Below are 21483 nucleotides of genomic sequence, written 5' to 3' on the forward strand. Positions count from 1 at the left end.
GAGAAAATGCATGTAGCAAAGACTCTGTTACAGACTATGTCTAATAAATGCTAGTGTCTCTTCTCCCCACCCCTGCTTCTGGGAAAAAACTACACCCTTCTCCCTCCCCCATTTATTAACATGGGTAATCCATAGAGATGCAATTGCTCTTCCAGTGTTTTAGGATCCGTGTCCCTGATGTGGTGAAGGAATGAAGCTCCTACCACTTGGTGCTGGCTGAGTTCTCAGAGCAAACAGTATACCCAACCTAGTGAGATTCGTAAACAGCCCCCATTCTATAAAGGTGAAACTCTTCCAGAAATGGGACATTTTAATCTAAAGGGTAGCAAACGGAAATTTTTCCTATAAAGTGTCATGTAGGAGGTAAACAAAAAATAAGTGTTCGTAGTCATTTCCTATGCCCTGAGACACAGACAGGGATTTGAGATGCTTGGGCTGTGTGAAGCTGAGATGTACCTTCACATAACACCCCTTCATACGTCCTGAAAATGAGAGTCCAGCATGAAGTTCACTTTTGCAGTCAGCCTATAAATCTTGTGTGACTATTCAAAAACAGTCTCCTCACCTGATGGAAGCAGGGCCCTACCTGGAGCTTTTTAATATACCCTGTGGGAGGAAATGTACCTCTCTGCAATCTTAGATTTTTAAAGTGAAAGCCAGATAATATAAAGAAGAAGAAGCAGGCCTTGTTAAATTAGCTTTGGGAACTATATCTTTATATATTTTGAGACAGAGTCTCACTCTGTCACTGAGGCTGGAGTGCAGTGCTGCGATCTTGGTTCACTGCAACCTCTGCCTCCTAAGTTTAAGTGATTCTCCTGCCTCAGCCTCCCAAGTAGCTGGGATTACAGGCGTGCACCACCATGCCCAGCTAATTTTTGTATTTTTGGTAGAGACAGGGTTTCACCATGTTGGCCAGGCTGGTCTCAAACTCCTGACCTCAGGTGATTTGCCTGCCTCGGCCTCCCAAAGTGCTGGGATTACAGGCGTGAGCCACCATCCCTGGCTGGGAACAACACATTGACCTGTATATGGAATTGGGTGAGTGTACCTAAGTGTATAAAGTTATCCATCAGGGATGGAAATGATCAGGACATTTCTCAATGGCCTAGGCTGCATGCACAGTGACACAAAACTCCTAAGCAAGCAGTGAAATCTAACCACACAGTTGATGTCCCATTTCTTCCCTCACTAGGGCAAACCACTGTCATGTGTGATTTGGAAGGTGTCTCTCCAGAATTAGGGTGACACTTATGGTTTCATCTACAAATCTCCACTTGGCCTGCCACACCAAGTTCAAAACAGTTATGAATAAACCCCCAAAAGACAAGATAAACATTTACATTCCTTTGATTATTCTGGCTGGAGAAAATGAGAAAGGAATATCATTGCCTCTTCTAGAGAAATTCCACTGGTTTCCAGAAGGCCCCGGCAGCGTGCAGCTCAGAAGCTCTAGCCCCATGGGGACAACTCCAGGATATTACCTAGAGAGAAAGTTGCCTCACAAAAGTACTGTTTATCAAAAAATGGAGGGAGGCAAATAACCCTGGAACTAAATGCAGAATCAACTAAACTGAGCAGTAGTATCTGGATGCCTGTCCCCCATTTTCCCTCCAAGAAGCTGCGTTTTCCTGTCAGACTGCAGGCTCTGAGAGCTGCCGTTCTCAGAGCAGGAAAGCCATTACCAAGGCTTCAGGGCACTTCAGGGAATGTGATACAGAGTTGCATCATCTGAGCATTTCAGGGTCAAGGGTCTGGCTGCAGGGGAATGTGCAAGAGGTCTGGAGATATAACACCAGCCAGGATTTGCTTTGTCTTTGTCTGTGCCCCGTAGAAAGTTACCTTTTCCAAGGTGAAGGTAAGACAGATTGAAATGACTTCAGTCATCTTGGGAGGGCAGTCGCTGGAGAAAGGTACTACTCCTTCCAGTTTATGAGCATGCCTTCACAAAGAGCTCAAGGCATGCACATTTTAAAGATGACTTTGATCCTCCTCCAAGCATTCAAACATAACTTTTATTTAAAGAGCCCTTGTGTTGTGTTTCCAAGGCTATTAGCTTAGCTTGGCAAGAATAACAAAAGGCCAGCCAGAAGGCCTTTCTGAGCCAAGGGCTTAAAAAAAATTATAAAGGTTCTCCAAAATGAATCCGAGGTTATCCTGTCCAGGTCTTTAGGAAACTAGGCAAGTCTGACGGATGTCAGAGAAGTGCTACTGTATAAATTCATGTGATAAAAGAAGGCAATACCAGTCGGCGATGGAGGGACACTGGCTGATTCATTCTCAACACCTGCTTCTGCCTTCCCAGCATGCCAAGTTGGCTTTACCTCTCAGGTACTTTGGAGCTAATCCTCCCATTTCCTATTTTAGCCAGAAAGGTTAAGGTAGAAAGAATGTGTCAATTTCACATGAATCACAAACCCAAGGCTCTCTGCTCCATCAGAAGAGAACAGTTAAGTTAGAAAAACATGCCACAGACGTTGATGAAAAAATTAGACATGCAAACAATGCTGACTCAGCCTGCAAGGATATTTAGTCTGCTTTTCTTGCCACTAAGAAAATGTTTGCTTCTATATCAATCCAGGCAGTCACTACCCTATTCTTGGGCATCATTACCTTTCCTAGAGATGACACTCTAAGGCAAATCAAGGTCCAGCTTCTTTTAAGGTGCTGACCTAACAGCTGCAGGTATCCCCTGAGATTCCTCCCTGCCAGGATGAGTGCCCAAGCAAGTGGGATGTCCTGAGCCCAGAAGGAAAAACAGCAACAAGCCGAGCACAGTGGCTCAGGCCTATAATTCCAGCACTTCGGGAGGCTGAGGCGGGTGGATCACCTGAGGTCAGGGGTTTGAGACCAGCCTGGCCAACACGATGAAACCCCGTCTCTACTAAAAACACAAAAATTAGCCAGCTGTAGTGGCACATGCCTGTAGTTCCAGCTACTCGGGAGGCTGAGGCAGGAGAATGGCTTGAACCCTAGAGGCAGAGTTTGTAGTGAGCTGAGATCACGCCACTGTACTCCAGCCTGGGTGACAGAGCGAGATTCCATCTCAAAAAAAAAAAAAAAAAAAGACACAGAGGAAGAACATTTTTTATTTACTCAGCAAATGTTGGCATTGCAATTACTATGTGGCAAGCAGTGTTCTTACCACTTAAATATGAATTCATTTAATTTCATAACAGCATCATAAAGTGGGTACTATTATTCTCTCCTTTTTACAAACGAAGAAACTAGCACAAAACATTAAGCAACTTCCCCAAAGACCACACAACAAATAGATGGCTCAGCCATTTGGCTGCAGTGTCACTGTTCTTCACCAGGTCTTATAAGGCAGAGAGTGCCAGGAGTACTAAAATATTAATTATAACTCAAGTGTGGGGTGGTCTAAATGTTCAAAGCAGATAAGAATCATTGGCTAGATCTACTGCATAGCATAGTAGCTATACTTAATACCGCATTGTAGACTTACAAATTTGCTAATATAGTAGCTTTTACATTGTGTTCTTATCATACCCCCCAAAATAATTAGTTAATAAAGAAGGTGAGAGGAAACTTTTGAAGATGATAGGTTTATGGCATGGACTTTGGTGATGGTTTCACAACTCACCAAGTTGTACATGCTAAATATGTACACCTTTAGTATGCCAATCACACCTGAATAAAGTGGTTTAAGAAAAAATGAATCACTGCTAATACCAAGTGCTAATTATATGCTGCATTGTACTAAATACTTTACATGCATAGTCTCACGCATTCTTCTTAACACTTCTATTAGGCAGGTCATATTACCGCCTGTTTCCCAGTTGAGGAAACTGTGGCTTAGGGAGGTTAAGTAATTTGCCCAAGTTCACAGAGCTGGGACTCACATGATTCCAAGTCTTTTCCTAACTATTAAGATATAGTGCTTCAAAATGTCTAAAAAGTAAGAGGAAATGCATGATAGTATCCAATCGTCACCTCTTTACAAGCTGTTTATCTTTTCTAATCATAACATTTTATTTGATACAACCAAATTTGCTCCCTCAAATTGCCTGTTTGTTTTCCCATTCTAGCAAAAATTAATTTTAAATATGTCTAGATTATCTCCCATCTCATCTAGCTGCCCAGCCTCACCTCCTTTATGGTATACAATATCATTGTGTCCCTCCCTCATATCACCTTTAAATGTTTCACTCAAATCCTAACTCTCCCCAAAATCCCTTTCTTTTCCAAAACCAGGGATGGGGAGTCAGAATAAAAGCTGGAACCCTATTTCTCTTTTCCTTTTCTTGCAAAATTTTAGGGGCTGCTTTTTGTTCTTTATGCTGTGACTCCATTTCCTCCCCACTCACAAACACCTAATCCCCTACAGTCGGGCTTCCACAGCACTCCTGAAACTCCGAGGTCATTGATGCCCTGCTCATGAAATCCAAAAGGCATTTTCTCAGTCGTCAATTTTTACTCTTCTGCAACATTTGTCACTATCGGTTAGCTTTATATTCCACTAAGTTATTTTTCCTTGGCTTCCAAGACATTACGAGGTTCGGCCCCACCTGACCCTTTCCCACCACTCTTCCATCACTTTTGTAACCTCCTCCTCCTGCTGCTCCCTTGCTGTGGGTCTCATCTCTGCCTGTGCCACATACACAGGGTCCCCTCAAATATCTGTGGAATGAATGAACAAGCTCACATGCTTCTGGTCTTTCTCTCTCCACCAGATACTCCTCCAATATTATGGATTCAACTACCATCTCTACGCAGATGATTAACAACAATGCGTATCCACAAAATCTACAGCTGCCCTTGGTTTCTCCTAAACTGATCTCCAAGCCAAATCTCAGATCCCCACTTCCAACTTCTACTGACCACTTCTTGTTGGCCTTTCCACCATCTTTTTAAACTGAACTTATCCAAATTCAATTTCATCAATCTTTTCTGTAGTCTCTCTTTCCCAGATTGGGAATTGTGTTTTTAAAAATCACCATTATTTCCCCTACAATCTAGGATCATAAACATTTATTCTTGCTTTTGTCCCCAAAAGGTTTGAGGTTGCAAGGCAGGTCTATAGAGGTTGGTCCATTTATTTGAATCCCTCTGCTCTGGGCCTCAGGTGGGAGCCCCTGAGTGAACAGTGATGCCTCTTTGTGAAGTGAGTGACCCAAGACTTAGCCTCTGTCCAGATGTGCATCACTGGGCGTGGTGTACTCCTGCATTTTCTCTTCCCAAGTAATTCTTGAATAAACAACTTGTATTTTGATAATCCTCTAAATTCTATTTACAACCATGAGGCCTTCACGATAAGAACAAGATTCAGAGGGATTAAAAAAATACGAAACAAAATCCCAGACAAGGCCTCCATTGCTTCTGAAACACCCACCCCGCCCCCTACTAATTCTGAGTGTTCCCTATTCTATCTCCCTGGCCAAAAAGAGACCACAAAAACAAAAGTCCCTAAAGGATTTCATTTGAGCTCCTATTTTGTTCTCTTAGTCCTTCAGTTCATCTTGCCTCACACATCATGAAGAATATGAATCCACAAAATGAAGGACACTGTGTCCTTATTTCTGCAGGGCAATTATTCTCTCCATCGATACTTTATTCTGCTAAGTAGTTCACCTTCACTTTGTAACAAGCCCAGGCCACCTGACTTAACCACTTCTTCCTTAAAAGGGCCAGGTACCTCCCCCATACACCCACAGGTTTTTAAGCACCCCTAAAATAAGTTGTCTCATGATGTCTTCCCAGCCCTGGTATTTAATCAGCCCTTCTCTTTCCTGTGACTCTCCTACTCAGTTCAGGTTCTATTGCCCTAATTTTCAGACTTCTTCAAAGGCTTTGTCAGAGTCTCCCCACTGCCAGCCTCTACCTACCCCCAAATCATCCTGCACAAGATCATCAGGTTAATACTTTGCTTTCTGGCCCCAAAACTCTAATGACTTCTTATTGTCTACAGCACAAAGTTGAAAATACTCACCTGAATATTTAGGACACTTCAGAAGATACCCCAGAAGACATTTCCTCTTCTCCATACGCACATGCTTCATTATACTCTCCCCAGTTGCTTCACTCTCCCAAATCTCTTCTCTACCTGGTCTGCCTATTTTTTAAACACTGAAAATAAATTCTTGGCCTCCAATCCCAATACCACCTGTTTCTAACCTCCTGAAACACACAGAAGCAACAGTATCTTGGTACATAATCGGATACTGCCTTATATTATTAAGTTAATCAATGAGACTTGACTATAAAGTAATGAAATTGAATTCCACAAACCTCACTGTAAATCAATATCATTACTTTATACTACTAAATAGGAGTCAAAACTGGTGGCTTTGGGCAAGACCCAGCTTCAGACCAGCTTTATGTGGGCCACAGAGCCTTTGGCTGGTTTAGATTTGAATTTGAAGATGAACACCTTGTGGGAGGGTGGGGTGTTACACGCTCCACTTCACTCCAGCTCCCATCACTCACCATTATTTCAAACTCCACTGCTTCTGACAGTCACAAATCCTGCCTGGCCCTAAAGACATCCGAGTTTGCAACACCTTTTGGGAATCACACTTGAAATATCTCATTTAACGTCTCATTGCCCCAGTAAGTCTGGAAACTTCAAGAGGGCACAGGTTGTATTTTATACCCCTTAGTGTGACCCCTCCCTACCCCACAGGGTCCTGCGCAATACTGAGCACACAGGAGTTTAACAAATACAAGTTGAGTAGGTCCATGCGAGGCTGTGGAATCAATTTGGTTAACTGCAGGGCTGGGAGGAGACCCAGTGAACAAAGGACGTCATCCTATCCCTTAAGCAACAACAAATGAGCTTTCATAATGAAGAGTTCCTACCGCGAATGCAACACTTCCAGCAATAACACCTACTGCCACTGCCTACGGTCTGTTCCTGGAAGTCATCCCAATAAAACAAGTATGATGTTTATCCCAGTTCAAAATTCCAATTTCAGTGAGTGTCAGTTCCTGGAGAAAAAGGAACAGGAAAGTTTATTTGGGGGTGGTGGGGAGGAGGGGACTTCCTAAAAATGCGGTTTACAAACATAACATTCCAATGACAGGAAATAAGAGCAGAAAGCCTCTCTTGTTGGCCTAAATAAGAAGTGGTTAATTGTTCCAACTTCTGTCAAGAGACCTCAGTTGCTCTGTTATTCTGAAATGTTCTGAGTTCATGTTTTTCAAACCCTTTAGGCTGAATTATCTGGGATGCCTCAAGGCCAACCAGGTGGCAGCCAAGGGGTGACAGGAAGTGGTACAGAGAACCTGAGATTTGGAAACAACACAGAGCAGGGTTTGCAAACTGGCTCTGACACTTGCTTTTCTGAGCCTCAGTGTCCTTAGCAAGAAATAGGGGGAGCAATGCTTTCCTCAAAAAATTAAATGAGATGAGAATAAGAATAGCTAATGCCCACTGAGTGCTCATTTTGTGCCAGGCACTGATTTAATGTACTTTAAATGTATTATCTACCAACAATAACATTATTAGATAGATACTATTATTACCTCCATATTATACATAAGGACACTGAGACACAAAAAGGTTAAATTATCTGTCCAAGGCACTCAGCCTGTAAATGGCAGAACTAGGATTTAAATCCAGGTACTAGGAGGGGTGCGGTGGCTCATACCTGTAAGCCTAGCACTTTGGGAGGCCAAGACGGCAGATCACTTGAGGCCAGGAGTTCAAGACCAGCATATAGGGCAATATAGGGAGACTTCTTCTCTATTTTTTATATTAAAAAAAAAAAAAAGAAAACAAAATACACACACACACACACACACACACACACACGGTGGGGGTGGGGGGTGAGGTGGGGCGGTGCTAACGGATCACTCTAAAAGATGCAGAATCCCAAGGAAAAATTTTGGACCAGAAACTCCTCATTTTGTTGAAGAAGCTCCATCAACTCAGCTATCAAGAAAAGGACCCATCTGCACCAAATAATAGCTCCTGTCCTAGACATGACCCTGTTTTGACCAAATTCCCTATGTGAAATTAAGCATAGGTTCTTTCCTTTGATAAATAAAGTAACTTTATTACCATAATTTGGTGCCCCTAGATTCAGTGTGGAGGATGGAAGGCTCCCAGGCCAAAGGAGCAAAGGGTTGGGATTCTTCTTACTGTTGGCAGGGTTCCCAGCACAAGGGAAGAGAGGTCTCCTCAAGACCTGCAGGTCCCCCAAGTAGTGCTAGGAGGGGTCCCCTAACCAGAGAAAGACAGCAGCCCCATCCGGTGGTACTAGTGGGTTCTCTGGTCACAGCACGGACTAGAGAGCATATCCTGTTCCTCAGGCTGCCCTCCAGAGAACCCAGCGGGCTCCTTTGATGGAACCAACTCGGGGGAGTACTGGCTATACTGACAGTAGCCTCGCATTTGGGCGCTAGGGCTAAACTCACACACATACCCATCAGTCTTCTCAAATTACACCTAAAACCAACCACCTCTTTTATGTCAAACATATCATTTGCACTTTCATTTTTTAAAAATCTCTTTCATAACTCATGGCCTACAGGCTTCAGCTAAGTCAGGTGACACAGAGAACTGGCCTCATTGTACAGCAGCTTTTGTTTGGAGGGCCTAGGTTCCACAAAGGATATTTTCTTAGGAGCCTCTGCAAACCAAGACCCCATGAAACATGCCCATAAAATATGCTCCACGCTTTGACAGATCTGCAACCATAAAAGTCAAGAAAGGAATTAGAAACTGAAGCAAGACAGATGGGAATTATTTTTATGATGTTTAATGACACAGATCTTCCCAAAGTAATCCAAACCCCCAAACATCACAAAATTATTCATACTATTATATACTCCAAAAGCAAAATACTTCAACTGCAATCCTTGCCCCAGCATGATTCCTCAAAATTGAGATAACTCCTTGAGAAACAAAAAGTAAAAATGATTATAATTTAAGGAATAGAGTTAATAAATGCGAAAGTAGAGGGAAAAAAGTATAATTTAGTGTGAAAACCAAAAATGACTTTAAATAAGAATGTGTATTTAAGATCTTATTAAATTAAAGAGTTATGCTCAAACCATTTCAAAAAACACTTAATATTGAATGCATGGTGTATATTTTAACAATAAATGAAATGGGATACCAATTCATTAGGGCTGCTTTCCTTTAGCTGAGACTTATAGCATAACCTTAATGTAATACAGTATTTTCTTATTTTTGATGACTACTTAGAGGTAACATCAGAATAACAAATTGACAACTATAGTTTCAGAGAGACTGAGAATATATTAGCACATGTAATTTAAGCTTGCTGTTGGCCTTGCCAAGGTGGAATACTGGTTGTGATACAGGTTGAGTCTCCCTCATCTTTAATGCTTGGGACTGATCAGAAGTGTTTTAAACTTGGGTTTTGGTTTTTGATTTTGTATTTTGGAATATTTACATAAACACAATGAAGTATCTTCGGGATAGGGGATAGGACCCAAGTCTAAACATGAAATTCATTTATGTTTTATATACACTTTATACACATAGCCTGAAGGTAATTTTATACATGATTTTAAATAATTTTGAGCATGAAACGAAGATTCAAATGCATTTGACTGCAACCTGCCACATGCGGTCAGATGTGGAATTTTTCACTTATGGTGTTATATTGGTGCTCAAAAAGTTTTGGATTTTGGAGCATTTCAGATTTCAGATTTTTAGATTGGGAGGTTCAACTTGGATATATCTTTATTTGGCTGAAATTCTGAGAAGAGGATAAATGAATTTTGTTTTGTTGTTTTTGTTTTTGGAGTTCCTTTTCTAATTTTTAATTTCATTTCCTTAATTTACCTAATGAACCAATCCCTATGATCACAATGAGAAAAGAAAACTTGGCTCTCACTGAATCTTCTAAAAACTGAACAAGTTTTAGGGTACTGTCTTACTCTATTCAGGCTGCTATAACAAAATGTCATGAACTGGGTAGTTTACAAACAACAGGAATTTATCTCTCACAGTTCTAGAAGCTGGGAAGTCCGAGATCAAAATGTTGGCAGATTCAGAATCTGGTGAGGGCCCTCTTCCTGGTTCAGAGATGGCGCCTTCTCGCTGTCTCCTCGCCAGTGGAAATGGGCAAACGAGCTCCCTTGAGCCTATTTATAGGGCACTAATCTCTTTTAGGAGGGGTCCACCCTCACAACCTCATCACCTTCCAAAAGACCCCATTTCCTTAGAGGTTAGGAGTTCAACATACAAATTTTGAGGGAACACAAACATTCACGCTATAGTAGGGCTGGTAGAGGAAAATGCTATGGTTATACTATGAAGGAGGGACATAAGTTTCCATTTTCAGGCCCCTCTTCTCTGGGTCTGTATCAATGAAGACAAATGTGCCTCTAGTCTCCCTTTATCCCATCCCCTTCCTCTTCCTGCTTCCTCACACTGTGTAAGCATTTCATAAATGCACCTTCCTAACTAACTTTAAAACCTGGCACTGGCAGTCCTATCTGTAGAACCTATTTACTTAATGTGTAGTTCTTTTGGAGAAATATTTGAGGAAGGTTTTGTTCCTCATCTAAATTTACAAAGAATTGCTGGAACAAAGGAGTAGGAAACAGAAGGAGCAGTTTAAACTACACTCCAAAGGAGCTAGCCTCCTCTTACAAATTTATCACAGAAATTCAACATTTAAAACAAGATCTGAATTATCCAGATGTAATGCTCTGTTTTCCAAGGTTTTTAGTGGGCTTCATGTAAATCAAGCCTAACACTAAGAAATAAACAACAACAAAAAAAGGATATACCAAAAAGAGAAAGTCAGGTTGACAGTCTTTTCTGGAGGATTTATCAGGTTATTCCTGTGAATACCAACTTCCTCTAGCTCATATATAATTAATGAGAGACAGAGAGAAAGGGATCAGAAGGAAGAAGAGAGAAAGAAAGAAGTTTTCAAGAACACATCCACTGTCAAAAATGAAGAATACCTTAAAAGGCATCTCGACATTTTTGTTAGAATTCTTTTTTTTTTTTTTTTTGAGACGGAGTTTCGCTCTTTTTGCCCAGGCTGGAGTGCAATGGCACGATCTCGGCTCACTGTAACCTCCGCCTCCTGGGTTCAAGCGATTCTCCTGCCTCAGCCTCCCGAGTAGCTGGGATTGCAGGCATGCGCCACCATGTCTGGCTAATTTTGTATTTTTAGTAGAGACCGGGTTTCTCCATGTGGGTCAGGCTGGTCTTGAACTCCCGACCTCAGATGATCCACCCACCTCAGCCTCCCAAAGTGCTGGGATTACAGGCTTGAGCCACCGCACCCGGCCTGTTAGAATTCTAAGAAGTGCTTTCCAAATGGATAAGCACCTGCCACCCAACTACAGTGCTTTCTCTTTCATGTTCAAAATAAACATGCAAAAACACAAATTTTCCAGCTTGACAAGAAAATGTGAGCCCCCAAACAGCAAACACTTTAATCAACAACTCTTACCTGGGCACAAAAGACTGAGTACAGCATTTGGTTTAAAGGGGATTAGACATCAGTGATTCAACATAGACAACAAAAATTATTCATTTCTTTAAGGATGCTTCAATTGTCGTAGTGAGTGAGCTCTTCATGATCCTCCTTCAGCTTTCATTAATTTCCCCTGCAAAATTTGAAGCAATATATTCTACATATGGTATTGAGAAAAAGGCAAACAACCAATACAAGTAAGGAGAAAAAGATAATTTCATACTACCCCAATCTTGGCATGTAGCTATGCCTTGGGATCACTTAGTCTCCCCGGATTCCCACAACAGAATAACCCAGTGAGCACAGTGAGCATCTGTGCGACCTTGGGCAATTTACTTGACGTCTTTGTAAAATATCAGGATGATGACAGAGTATCTACCTCTTACTATTATTGTGAAGAGTTAGCACAGTCCTTGCTACATAGTAAATGTGCCAAAATAGGTGTTATTCAGTTGACCTGTTAAACATGTTCCAATCAACTATATTCTACTGAACAAATTTCCTTCCTTCCTTCCTTCCTTCCCTCCCTCCTTTCCTTCTCTGTTCTTTTCTTTCTTTTTCTTTCTTTCTCTCTTTCTTTTTTTTTCTTTTTCTTTTCTTCCTCTTTCTTTCCTTCCTTCCTCCTTTCCTTTCCTTTCCTTCCTTTCTTTGCTTTCTTTGTGATGCAGTCTCACTCTGTAATTTGGCATTGCACACTGGGGGCCATGATGTCATGGCAATCATGCCTTCCAAGAGAACTAGGGATAATCTGATGGGTTTCTTTGTGGGAGGTTTTGTTTGGTTTTTTGGATGTTTGTTTTTTGTGTGGTAAAATTCACCAATTTTAAATATACAAGGGATACTCTGTTTATACCAAAACCACAACGTCCCAAAAGATCCAGAAGTAGATGTATTCCAACCCCTTCAACCCATTTCTTTCACTCATTCCCTCCCTCTACCTGGTCAGATAATTTGACTCATTGTTTTTGGCTAAAGAATCCCTGACCTTTTTGTGGTAAGAATCTACTTTTTCATCTCCCTGGGATCTCGAGATCACTGGGGAGCCAGGACCTGGCAGTGAAACAGATATGGAGAAGGGGAGAGACAGGAATTGGTGCTGCCATTAGAAGAGAGTCCTCAAGAAAAGCCAGAACTAGGACACACCATGGGAGCCACTGGGTTGTGTGTGGGGGATGCCTCCTGCCTGGGGTCTGTCCTCCCAACCCACAGGAGTGGCTCTGGCTGTCCTGTTCAGTTATTTGATCTTGCCTGTTTGGATCTTTCCTGGACTCACTGAGATGGATGCTCAGCATCTTTCAGATAAACGCCCTGTTTGCTTAAGACTAGCCAGAGTCACTTGGGTTTTTTACAATCACTAAACCTTCACTAAAATGACCCTCCAGGATCCCAGCCTCTCCAGGAATCCATGACTCAAGAAGTGGTGTCAGGGAGGATGGTATGGAGACTTCCAGAGAAGGTCTTCTAAACTTATGTCAAACCACTGGGTGGGAATTCCTGTTATGTATGAAACCTATTTTCCAAGACAGAATTGACGTGTTTTTTTCTTTTCTTACTTTCTCTCTATCCCCCGACATCAGTGTCCACATATCAGCTGGTTCAAGGCTCTGTGTAACCTGATATTACCCATGTTGAAATTCAGCATAATTTGGCATTTGATGATCATGTGGGCTATGTTCTGTATAACCACCTAAATAATGGCCTAGACAGCAATTACTTTGGTAACCAGAGAGTAAATGGCCCAGAATCCGACCTTTAATCTAGCAAGCAGAACGTTCTAAGGTAGAAGCCTGCAGAATGGGCAATTACTGAGCTGTCCTTCCCATTCCTCTGTGCTAAAGGTAGGGAGCCCTGGCCACCCCTAGGGCAAACCAACTTGTTCTGTAAAGCATGCGTGACCCTCAAACCAGACTTTCAGGAGCCTGACTACGGTGAAAACTTAGCAGGTTATCCCACACTCCTTTATTGTTTAGAAAGATGCATAATTATTCTGATCCTGCTGACATGAGGACTATACATTATAAAGCTATAGGATCCTAGTGGGAGCCTTCTGAAGGCAATGCCCACAAACTCTGCTTGGGTTCCAAAGGGCCCTCCTTCACACACCTGCTCTTTCTCTGCATGGATTTCCATGTATGATTACACTCAGCTTTGAAAATGCAATAGAATGTAGCGGTTAAGAGAATAAAGCTCCACCATTCACTAGCCATGTCACCTTGAGCAACGGACCTAACCTATGCCTCAGTTTCCCTAGTTGTAAGATGGAACTAATGATAGTACCTATCTCATCAGGTTGTCCTGAGAATTAGATATGAACTTGTTTAATACATGTGAAGTATGTGTACTAGTCTCAGCACTCAGGCCGCATGCCATAAGGAATAGCGATTATTATTCTGAGCTTGAATGGAAAAGAAAAGAAAAGAATATATGAGAAACTATGATGTCCCACAATGTGGCTATTTGCCACAGATCTGAATTCCACAGTTTCCTTGTTACATGCATTCATAATAAATGCATATTCAACATGCATTTATAAAAACCCTTTACTGCAGCCAGGCGCAATGGCTCACGCCTGTAATCCCAGGACTTTGGGAGGCCAAGGCGGGCAGATCACCAGGTCAGGAGTTCGAGATCAGCCTGACCAACATGGTGAACCCCTGTCTCTACTAAAAATACAAAAATTAGCTGGACGTGGTTGTGTGCGCCTATAATCCCAGCTACTTAGGAGGCTGAGGCAGGAGAATCACTTGAACCCGGGAGGTGGAGGTTGCAGTGAACCAAGATCATGCCATTGTACTCTAGCCTGGGCAACAGGGCAAGACTCCATCTCAAAACAAAACAAAACTCTCTTTACTGAGCAGCAACCATTGTGGAGGGTCAGGTGATACAGGGACAGCAGCAGGGTGGAGATGGGAAGGCAGGTTCTTGTTCAGTGCACACACCTAGTACATGTGTTTGAAAAGTTAAATGTGATTCCATTGTATGGCACTAAATACTGGTTATAAAGCAGTGAGCAACAGAGACAGATTCTCTGATCTCATAAAGGTTTCATTCCAGTAGAACAGACAGATTTTAAACAATCAGCCCAGATAAAAATATAATAATAAATTGTGTTATAATTTATGAAGGAAAAATGCAGTGTGCTAAACGGTATGCATCACAGAGAGAGGGAGTGTCGTGTCGCAGAAAATCACGAGCCTGGAAGGACAAATAGAAGTTATCCAGGCAGAGTCAGGAAGACAAATTCCAGATGGAGAAAACAACATGTGCAAAGACCCCATGGTAGGAAAGAGCTCGTGTTCAAGGAGCTGAAAGAAGGCTGGAAGGTCCATTAGACAAAGGGTGATGTTGGGGGCAGGAGAGATGATTACAAAAGGCAAGAGAACTGGAAGACACATGCATTGCCATTATCAGAGCTCCATTATACAGAGCAAGGGAAGAACATGGTTCTCAAGTCTCCTCCAAGTCTCCCGTCCTCCATACTTTCTAGTTACTTCATATTGATAGGAGAAAACTGAAATTCTTTTAGCAAACCAAGATAAGGAGAAGTATTTAAGCTGCTTACTTATATAAGACAGCAGCTTAAAAATATCTCTGTTCATGCAGTGGGTATTTCTTCAGAGGGCAGCTTGGTCTTTCAATGATATAATTTACTTCAGAGGTAGACTCTTCCTACAATAAAAACAAATCCAGCAATTATGTTACCCATAACATAATAGAGATGGATGATACCCAGAGGTGTAGTTTTGCATGTAGGAGGTCTGTGCATCCCATTTATGCTGTTATATGGGGTTCACTATATATGTGAATCTTTCTTTTTTTTGTAGAGACGAGGTCTCATTATGTTGCCAGGCTGGTCTTGAACCTCCTGGCCTCAAGAGATTCTCTCTCCTCAGCCTCCCAAAGTACTAGGATTATAGATTTAAGCCCCAAACCAGGCCTTTGTTTACATTTTAAAGAGAGTCCTTGCCCGAAAAGGTTAGGAATTAAAGCAAAGCCTATGACTTTGCAGAAAAGAAGTAAAGTAGTTCACTACCCTCATGGTTAGGGCAAACAACATTCATTTTTAAGCATCATCCTGCAAATCTAGCATATGCCAGTATTTAATAAGTCAAGATGACTAATTCAAATACATGGCATCATTAAAGTCAGCCACTGGGGGCACTGTTATCCTTTATTTGAATTCTTTGGAGCTGGTAAACGGCCATTTAGCTGTGTGTCTGAAGCAGTGACAAAGTACTGGGAATACCTACCAATGGATCAGAAGCACTCCCCATACCCCTGTAAAAGTCATACAGCCAAAAACCACCTTATTAAATTTTAGAACAACTTTCTTCCATGTTGTGGCCTTACATAGCTCAAACACAACTGTATTCTTCACTGGATTGGGATTCATGTGTGCAGGGGAAAGGAATGCTCTGTGGGCCAGTTAACCTGCTTTCTCTTAGTCCTTTGAAAGGACCTCCACTTGATGAGTGCCATGCACCAAATTAGCTGCTACTCCTCCGTTGCATCCAAGTCCCACTGTCTCATCCTCAGGAAGCCAGCCCTGACTCTCAGTCATGTCAAATACCCGCCACCATTCACTCTCAGGACAACAGGTAATCTCCTTGGTAAGCCTCACAATTTTTCACTTATTTCTGTGGTTATTTGATTAATGTCTGTCTCCCTGACTAGACTATAGGTCCCTGTTCCCATATTATTTAGTGAGCAAAGATTTAGTTTTATAAGAAAGTCTAACCTTATTTTGGTGCTGCTGTGCTCTGTGGGATGTCAGAAGACTGCATACCCTCTCATGGATATTCTTCCAAGTGGACTGAGAACCAGGATGGAACCTGCTCAACAGATGGAACAGGGTGGAATATTAAGCAGCTACTAAAAACGACACTTAAATAAAGCACATGACAATATGGATTGATATTTAAAACTTAATCATAATAAAAAATAGCAGCATGCAAAATGGTAAACATAGTGTGATTTCAATGTCTTTCTTAAACCTACCCATAGGAAAAGCACTGGGGAATAAAAACTGCTCAGATGTCAAGAATTTTTGGCCAGGCGCAGTGGCTCACGCCTGTAATCCCAGCACTTTGGGAGGCCGAGGCGGGCGGATCACAAGGCCAGGAGACCATCCCGGCTAACATGGTGAAACCCTGTCTCTACTACAAATACAAAAAATTAGCCGGGTGTGGTGGCGGGCACCTGTAGTCCCAGCTCCTCAGGAGGCTGAGGCACGACAATGGCGTGAACCCGGGAGGTGGAGCTTGCAGTGAGCCAAGATCGTGCCACTGCACTCCAGCCTGGGGGACAGAGCGAGACTCCGTCTCAAAAAAAAAAAAAAAAAAAAAAAAGAATTTTTCGTGTTTCTATGTGTGGCTATGAGTGATTCTTTTCTTCTTTGTACTTTCCTGTGTTTTTCAGATTATTTCTCTCATGAACAAACTCTACTTTTACATTTAAAATTTTAATACAAAAACTTTTAATATGAAATTTAAATCCAAAAAATTTTAATATAAAATTTAATCCCAGTGGTTGTTTTAGGGAAAGATTATCACCCAGGCTAACGTACAGTGGCACGATCATAGCTCACTGCAGCCTTGAATTCTTGGACTCAAGCAATCCCCCAACTTCAGCCTCCCAGAGGATCAACTAGGTACATGTTGCCATGCCTGGCTATTTTTTTTTCTTTAAGAGATAGGGTCTTGTTACCCAGGCTGGTCTCGAACTCCTGGGTTCAAGGGATCCTCCCACCTCAATCTTCCAAATAGCTGGTACTACAGGTATGCACTACCATGCGGAGCTAACTTTTAAGTATTTTGTAGAGACAGGGTCTCCCTGTGCTGTCCAGGCTGGTCTCAAACTCCTGTACTCAAGTGATCCTCCTGCCTCAGCCTCCCAAAGTGCTGGGATTACAGGTGTGAGCCACTACACCCAGCCTCCAATCCTGGTTGTTTCCTACCACCAGGACTTTATCTCATATCTCATTTACTTTAGGCCACCCAGACTCCAAACTGAACCATAGGTTTGATAGTCTCTTTCAGTTCCCCAAACATAGAGCATTTTCTACCTTCCATAGGCATTTGGCAACACTGTTTCCTCTTCTACCTCCCAACCCTGCTCACTACTCTTATTAACTCCTACCCACCCTTCAGAGCTCAGTTCAATTGTTCAGTTCTCAGCAAAGTCCTTTCTGAGCCCTCTCCTGCAGAGGAGGTCAGCTTCTCTGTTATACGCACTTGCAGTTTCATTTATCTATACCTCATTAATACCATTTGCACCAGTGGACATTTTGTCATTATTTGGTTAATGGCGGTCTTTACTCCTAGAGTGAAATTGAGACTGAGACTCTTTGCTTAATAGCTCATCCCAGGGCAGAGTAGGAACTGAATAGCACAGTAAGTAGTTAATAAATATTTATTGAGTGATTGAATTCATTCTCTCATTCATTCATTCATTCATTCATACATCCATTCATATTCAGGAGGCGGATGGTCACCAAATCCTAAAGTCTGAGGTATATAACTAATCTAAAAGTGTACATAGCAATTTGATAATGAAAGGCACAGATACGGTTTTCTAAAAATACCCAAAGAATTATAGCCACTTGGGGCCAGGCGCAGTGGCTCACACCTATAATCCCAGCACTTTGGAAGGCTGAGATGAGTGGATCACTTGAGGCCAAGAGCTCCAGACCAGCCTGGCTAACATGGTGAAACTCCATCTCTACTAAAAATATAAAAAATTAGCCAGGTGTGGTGGTGGTACATATGTAGTCCCAGATACTGGGAGGCTGAGGCATGAGAATTGCTTAAATCCAGGAGGCGCAGGTTGCAGTGAGTCGAGATGGCACCACTGTACTCCAGCCTAGGCAACACAGCAAGACTCTATCTCAAAAAAAAAGAAAAGAAAAGAAAATGGTTCTCTTTAATTAATGTGCGGTACACACTGGAAATGACAGGAACATCTGGAAATCCAGTTGTTACTATGGCTACCATATAAATGACCACCCTGTGCAGTTGCCCCTCTGCTTGGCTGGTTCCGGCCCACATCCGGGCCTCCATTCCAGCTCTCTCTGTGACAAGCATGTCCCGCTGGTTTTTCCAGGGAGACAAGACCAAGAGTATGAATGGATCTACACAAATCCATTGCCGACCCAAGAAAACAACTCATAGCAAATGGAAGCACCACCTAAAGCACTGCCCATGTCACTACAAACATTATTTCTATGCTTCTGTAAGATTTTTTTTTTTTTTTTTTGACCCAGAGTCTTATTCTGTCACCCAGGCTGGACTACAGTGGCGTTACCTTGGCTCATTGCAACCTCTGCCTCCCAGATTCAAGCAATTCTCCTGCCTCAGCCTCCCAAGTAGCTGAGACTACAGGCATATGCCACCACGCCCAACGAATTTCTGTGTTTTTCGTAGAGACAGGGTTTGGCCACGTTGGCCAGGCTGGTCTTCAATTCCTGATCTCAAGTGATCCACCCACCTCGCTTCCCAAAATGCGGGGATTACAGGCGTGAGCCACCGCGCCTGGCCCTTCTCTAAGAATGTTCAAGAGGAAGGAATAGAAATATGTTGAAGCTATAAATGAAGCTAGCATTTAAAAACAGCCACCAGCTGGATACTGTAAATGTTTTTTCATAGATCTAGAGTAACCAGTACCAAAGCGACTCCTATATTTGTCCATTATCGTTACATGCAATTTATTTTTTTTACATTTGAAGATCTCAGAGAATGATGAGTCAACAGATGGGAGCAATGCTATGCCTTTACTAGAGCCCTCTCCATGGGATCTACCTTCTCCTTTAGTAACGTGCAGAGAGAGGGTGTGCTGAAGGGGCATGACACTATTCAGATGGTGGATACAGGGAACAGGCTTGGCAGTGTTTCTCCCTCCTTTAGTACTCCCATTGTTCCCTTTGATAAAGTGTTTTCTACTTCGTCCATCAAAACCTTGGGCTGACTCTCACTCCAAAATTTGTCTCCCAACTCATCCCTAAGACATTGATCCTTACTGACTTCAGTATTAAGTTAGCAGAAACACAACAGGTATTCTCATGCACCCTTGTAAACTGGGCACAGAGAAAGAGTGGTCCTGATAACACTGGTGTGAAAAGAACACTGAGTGAGTGGAGACACAGTGCTGGCAACCCCCAGGGTCCCAGGAATCTGCCCTGGTGATCACTCTAAAGCCAACGGGCAATGTGTTCTGCAAGGACATGAAGGGCATATCCCTCGTTCAAAAGAACTGTTTTTAAAATATTATCTTCAGAGCCACTTCTCTAGTGTTAAGGTGACCAGCTGTCTTGGTTTAACTGGGACTCAGGGGGACTCAGGGGTTTCCCAGAATGCAAACTTTTGGTACTAAAACCAGGACAGCTATGGGCAAACTGGATGGCCTTTCTGTGGCTGTGTTATTCTTTGTCACTGATAATCATGGCCTTATTTACCAACTCATAGTCCAACTAGGTCCCAAGCTACCAGTTTAGAGAGACTTTGGGCACAAAGAATTTGCTGCCTCATCAGAGATGGCCAGTAAAACTCTGGTCTGCAGCTAAGACTCATCTTTCTAAAGTCACTTGTGCCAACTCCCGTGACTAATATCACAGAGCTCCTCACTCCTTCCAAGCAAAGCCCAAACTCCTTAGGTCAAGCAACCAAGGTCCCCCTCAAACCTTTGAGTACTGGCACCAACTTTCTCCAAACTTCTTAACTGCTGGAAGCTGACAGTGCCCCTGCCTCCCACCTCCCATCACTCACCTCCATGAACCCCATCATAATCCAATCTTCTCCCCTCACGGTCACATGAAAGCATCACCTCCTCCATTAAAACACTCCAAAAGTTCCACCCTTTTTCTTTATACTCCAGTAACTTTTGTTCCACACTATTCACAAAGTTCTGCTTTGTAGAAAGCTCTTCGCATGCTTCTTTTTTATTATTATTTATTTTTTTTATATCCTCTACTAGGTTGCAAGTTTTCAGAGATCAGGTGAAATGTCTTAAATATCAGTGTTCCCATTCCAGGCCTAGCAGATTGAGTATCAATCCTACTTTCCTCTTAACCACAGATTTCATGCACTCCCCGCCCACACACTCAATTCCAATCCTAGTTGATTTTGACTCAGTAAACAAGAGGCAATTCTTCTGTTGGCCAGAGTTGAGAATTGCTGGCCTGCTGCATAAAGACGTTCAGGAAAGGCTGGCTGAATGAATGTATAAACTATCTAACATGTATTTAAAGAGAAAAGAGGCCTTCTCAGATCTCTCTCCTGATGGAATTGATTTCCTCCCACTCTGTCTTTCCCCTGCATTTGGATTGTACTTCTGTTAAGTGTTAAGTGCCTACCACAGTCTATCTCATATTCAGTGACATGGTGTATGTCTGCCTTCCTGTCTAGTATGTGAGCCAGTGGAAAGCAGAGATGTGTCATGATGGTGTCCATTGTCCACAACAGTTACCCAATAACAGCATGCTCAATACAGTCTCTCAGAAAAGCTTGCAGTACTGATTTTGAGGAGTTTGGGAGGTGTTATAGATAGAAAGCACAGGGACAAAAAAAAACCACGGGTTTTCCCCAGTTCTGGCAGCTGACAAGCACTTTGTGGCTGTATGCAGATGGATCTTTGATCATCACATCCATTTTAAAGATGAGGAAACTGAGGTTTAAAAGGTTGAAGCTGAGCACAGTGGCTCATGCCAGTACCCAGCACTTTGGGAGGCCAAGACAATTGTTTGAGCCCAGGAGTTTGAGAAGAGCCTGGGCAACACAGTGAGGCCCCATCTCTACAAAAATAAAAGTACGAAAATTAGCCAGGCATGGTGGTGCGCACCTGTAGTCCCAGCTACTCAGGAGGCTGAGGCAGGAGGATTGCTTGGGTTGGGGAAGTCAAGGCTGCAGTGAGCTGTGATTGTGCCACTGCACTCCACCTGGGTGACAAAGCAAGACCCGATCTCAAAAAAAAGAAATTAATTAATTAAAAAAATTAGGTCAAGTAGCTGTGTGAAATCACCCAGCACTTAGAGACACATGAGCGCTAGAGCCCATGTCTC

General features: G+C 42.5%; 1 protein-coding gene across 1 annotated transcript in view; it reads right to left on the bottom strand.

The window, feature by feature from the left end:
* Nucleotides 1-15011: 15011 nt before the first annotated feature.
* The window catches only part of SPATA6L (spermatogenesis associated 6-like), a 52965-nt gene continuing 46493 nt past the window's right edge, over nt 15012-21483 (bottom strand). Inside the window, exons 9-10 of the mRNA XM_011988361.1 lie at nt 16171-16264; nt 15012-15101 (exon numbers count right to left, since the gene is read on the bottom strand). Coding sequence (XP_011843751.1) covers nt 15012-15101; nt 16171-16264 — 184 coding nt within the window. The remainder of the gene's footprint in view (nt 15102-16170; nt 16265-21483) is intronic.

Source organism: Mandrillus leucophaeus, unplaced genomic scaffold (genome assembly GCF_000951045.1).
Source record: "Mandrillus leucophaeus isolate KB7577 unplaced genomic scaffold, Mleu.le_1.0 Scaffold329, whole genome shotgun sequence".
Classification (NCBI taxonomy): domain Eukaryota; kingdom Metazoa; phylum Chordata; class Mammalia; order Primates; family Cercopithecidae; genus Mandrillus; species Mandrillus leucophaeus.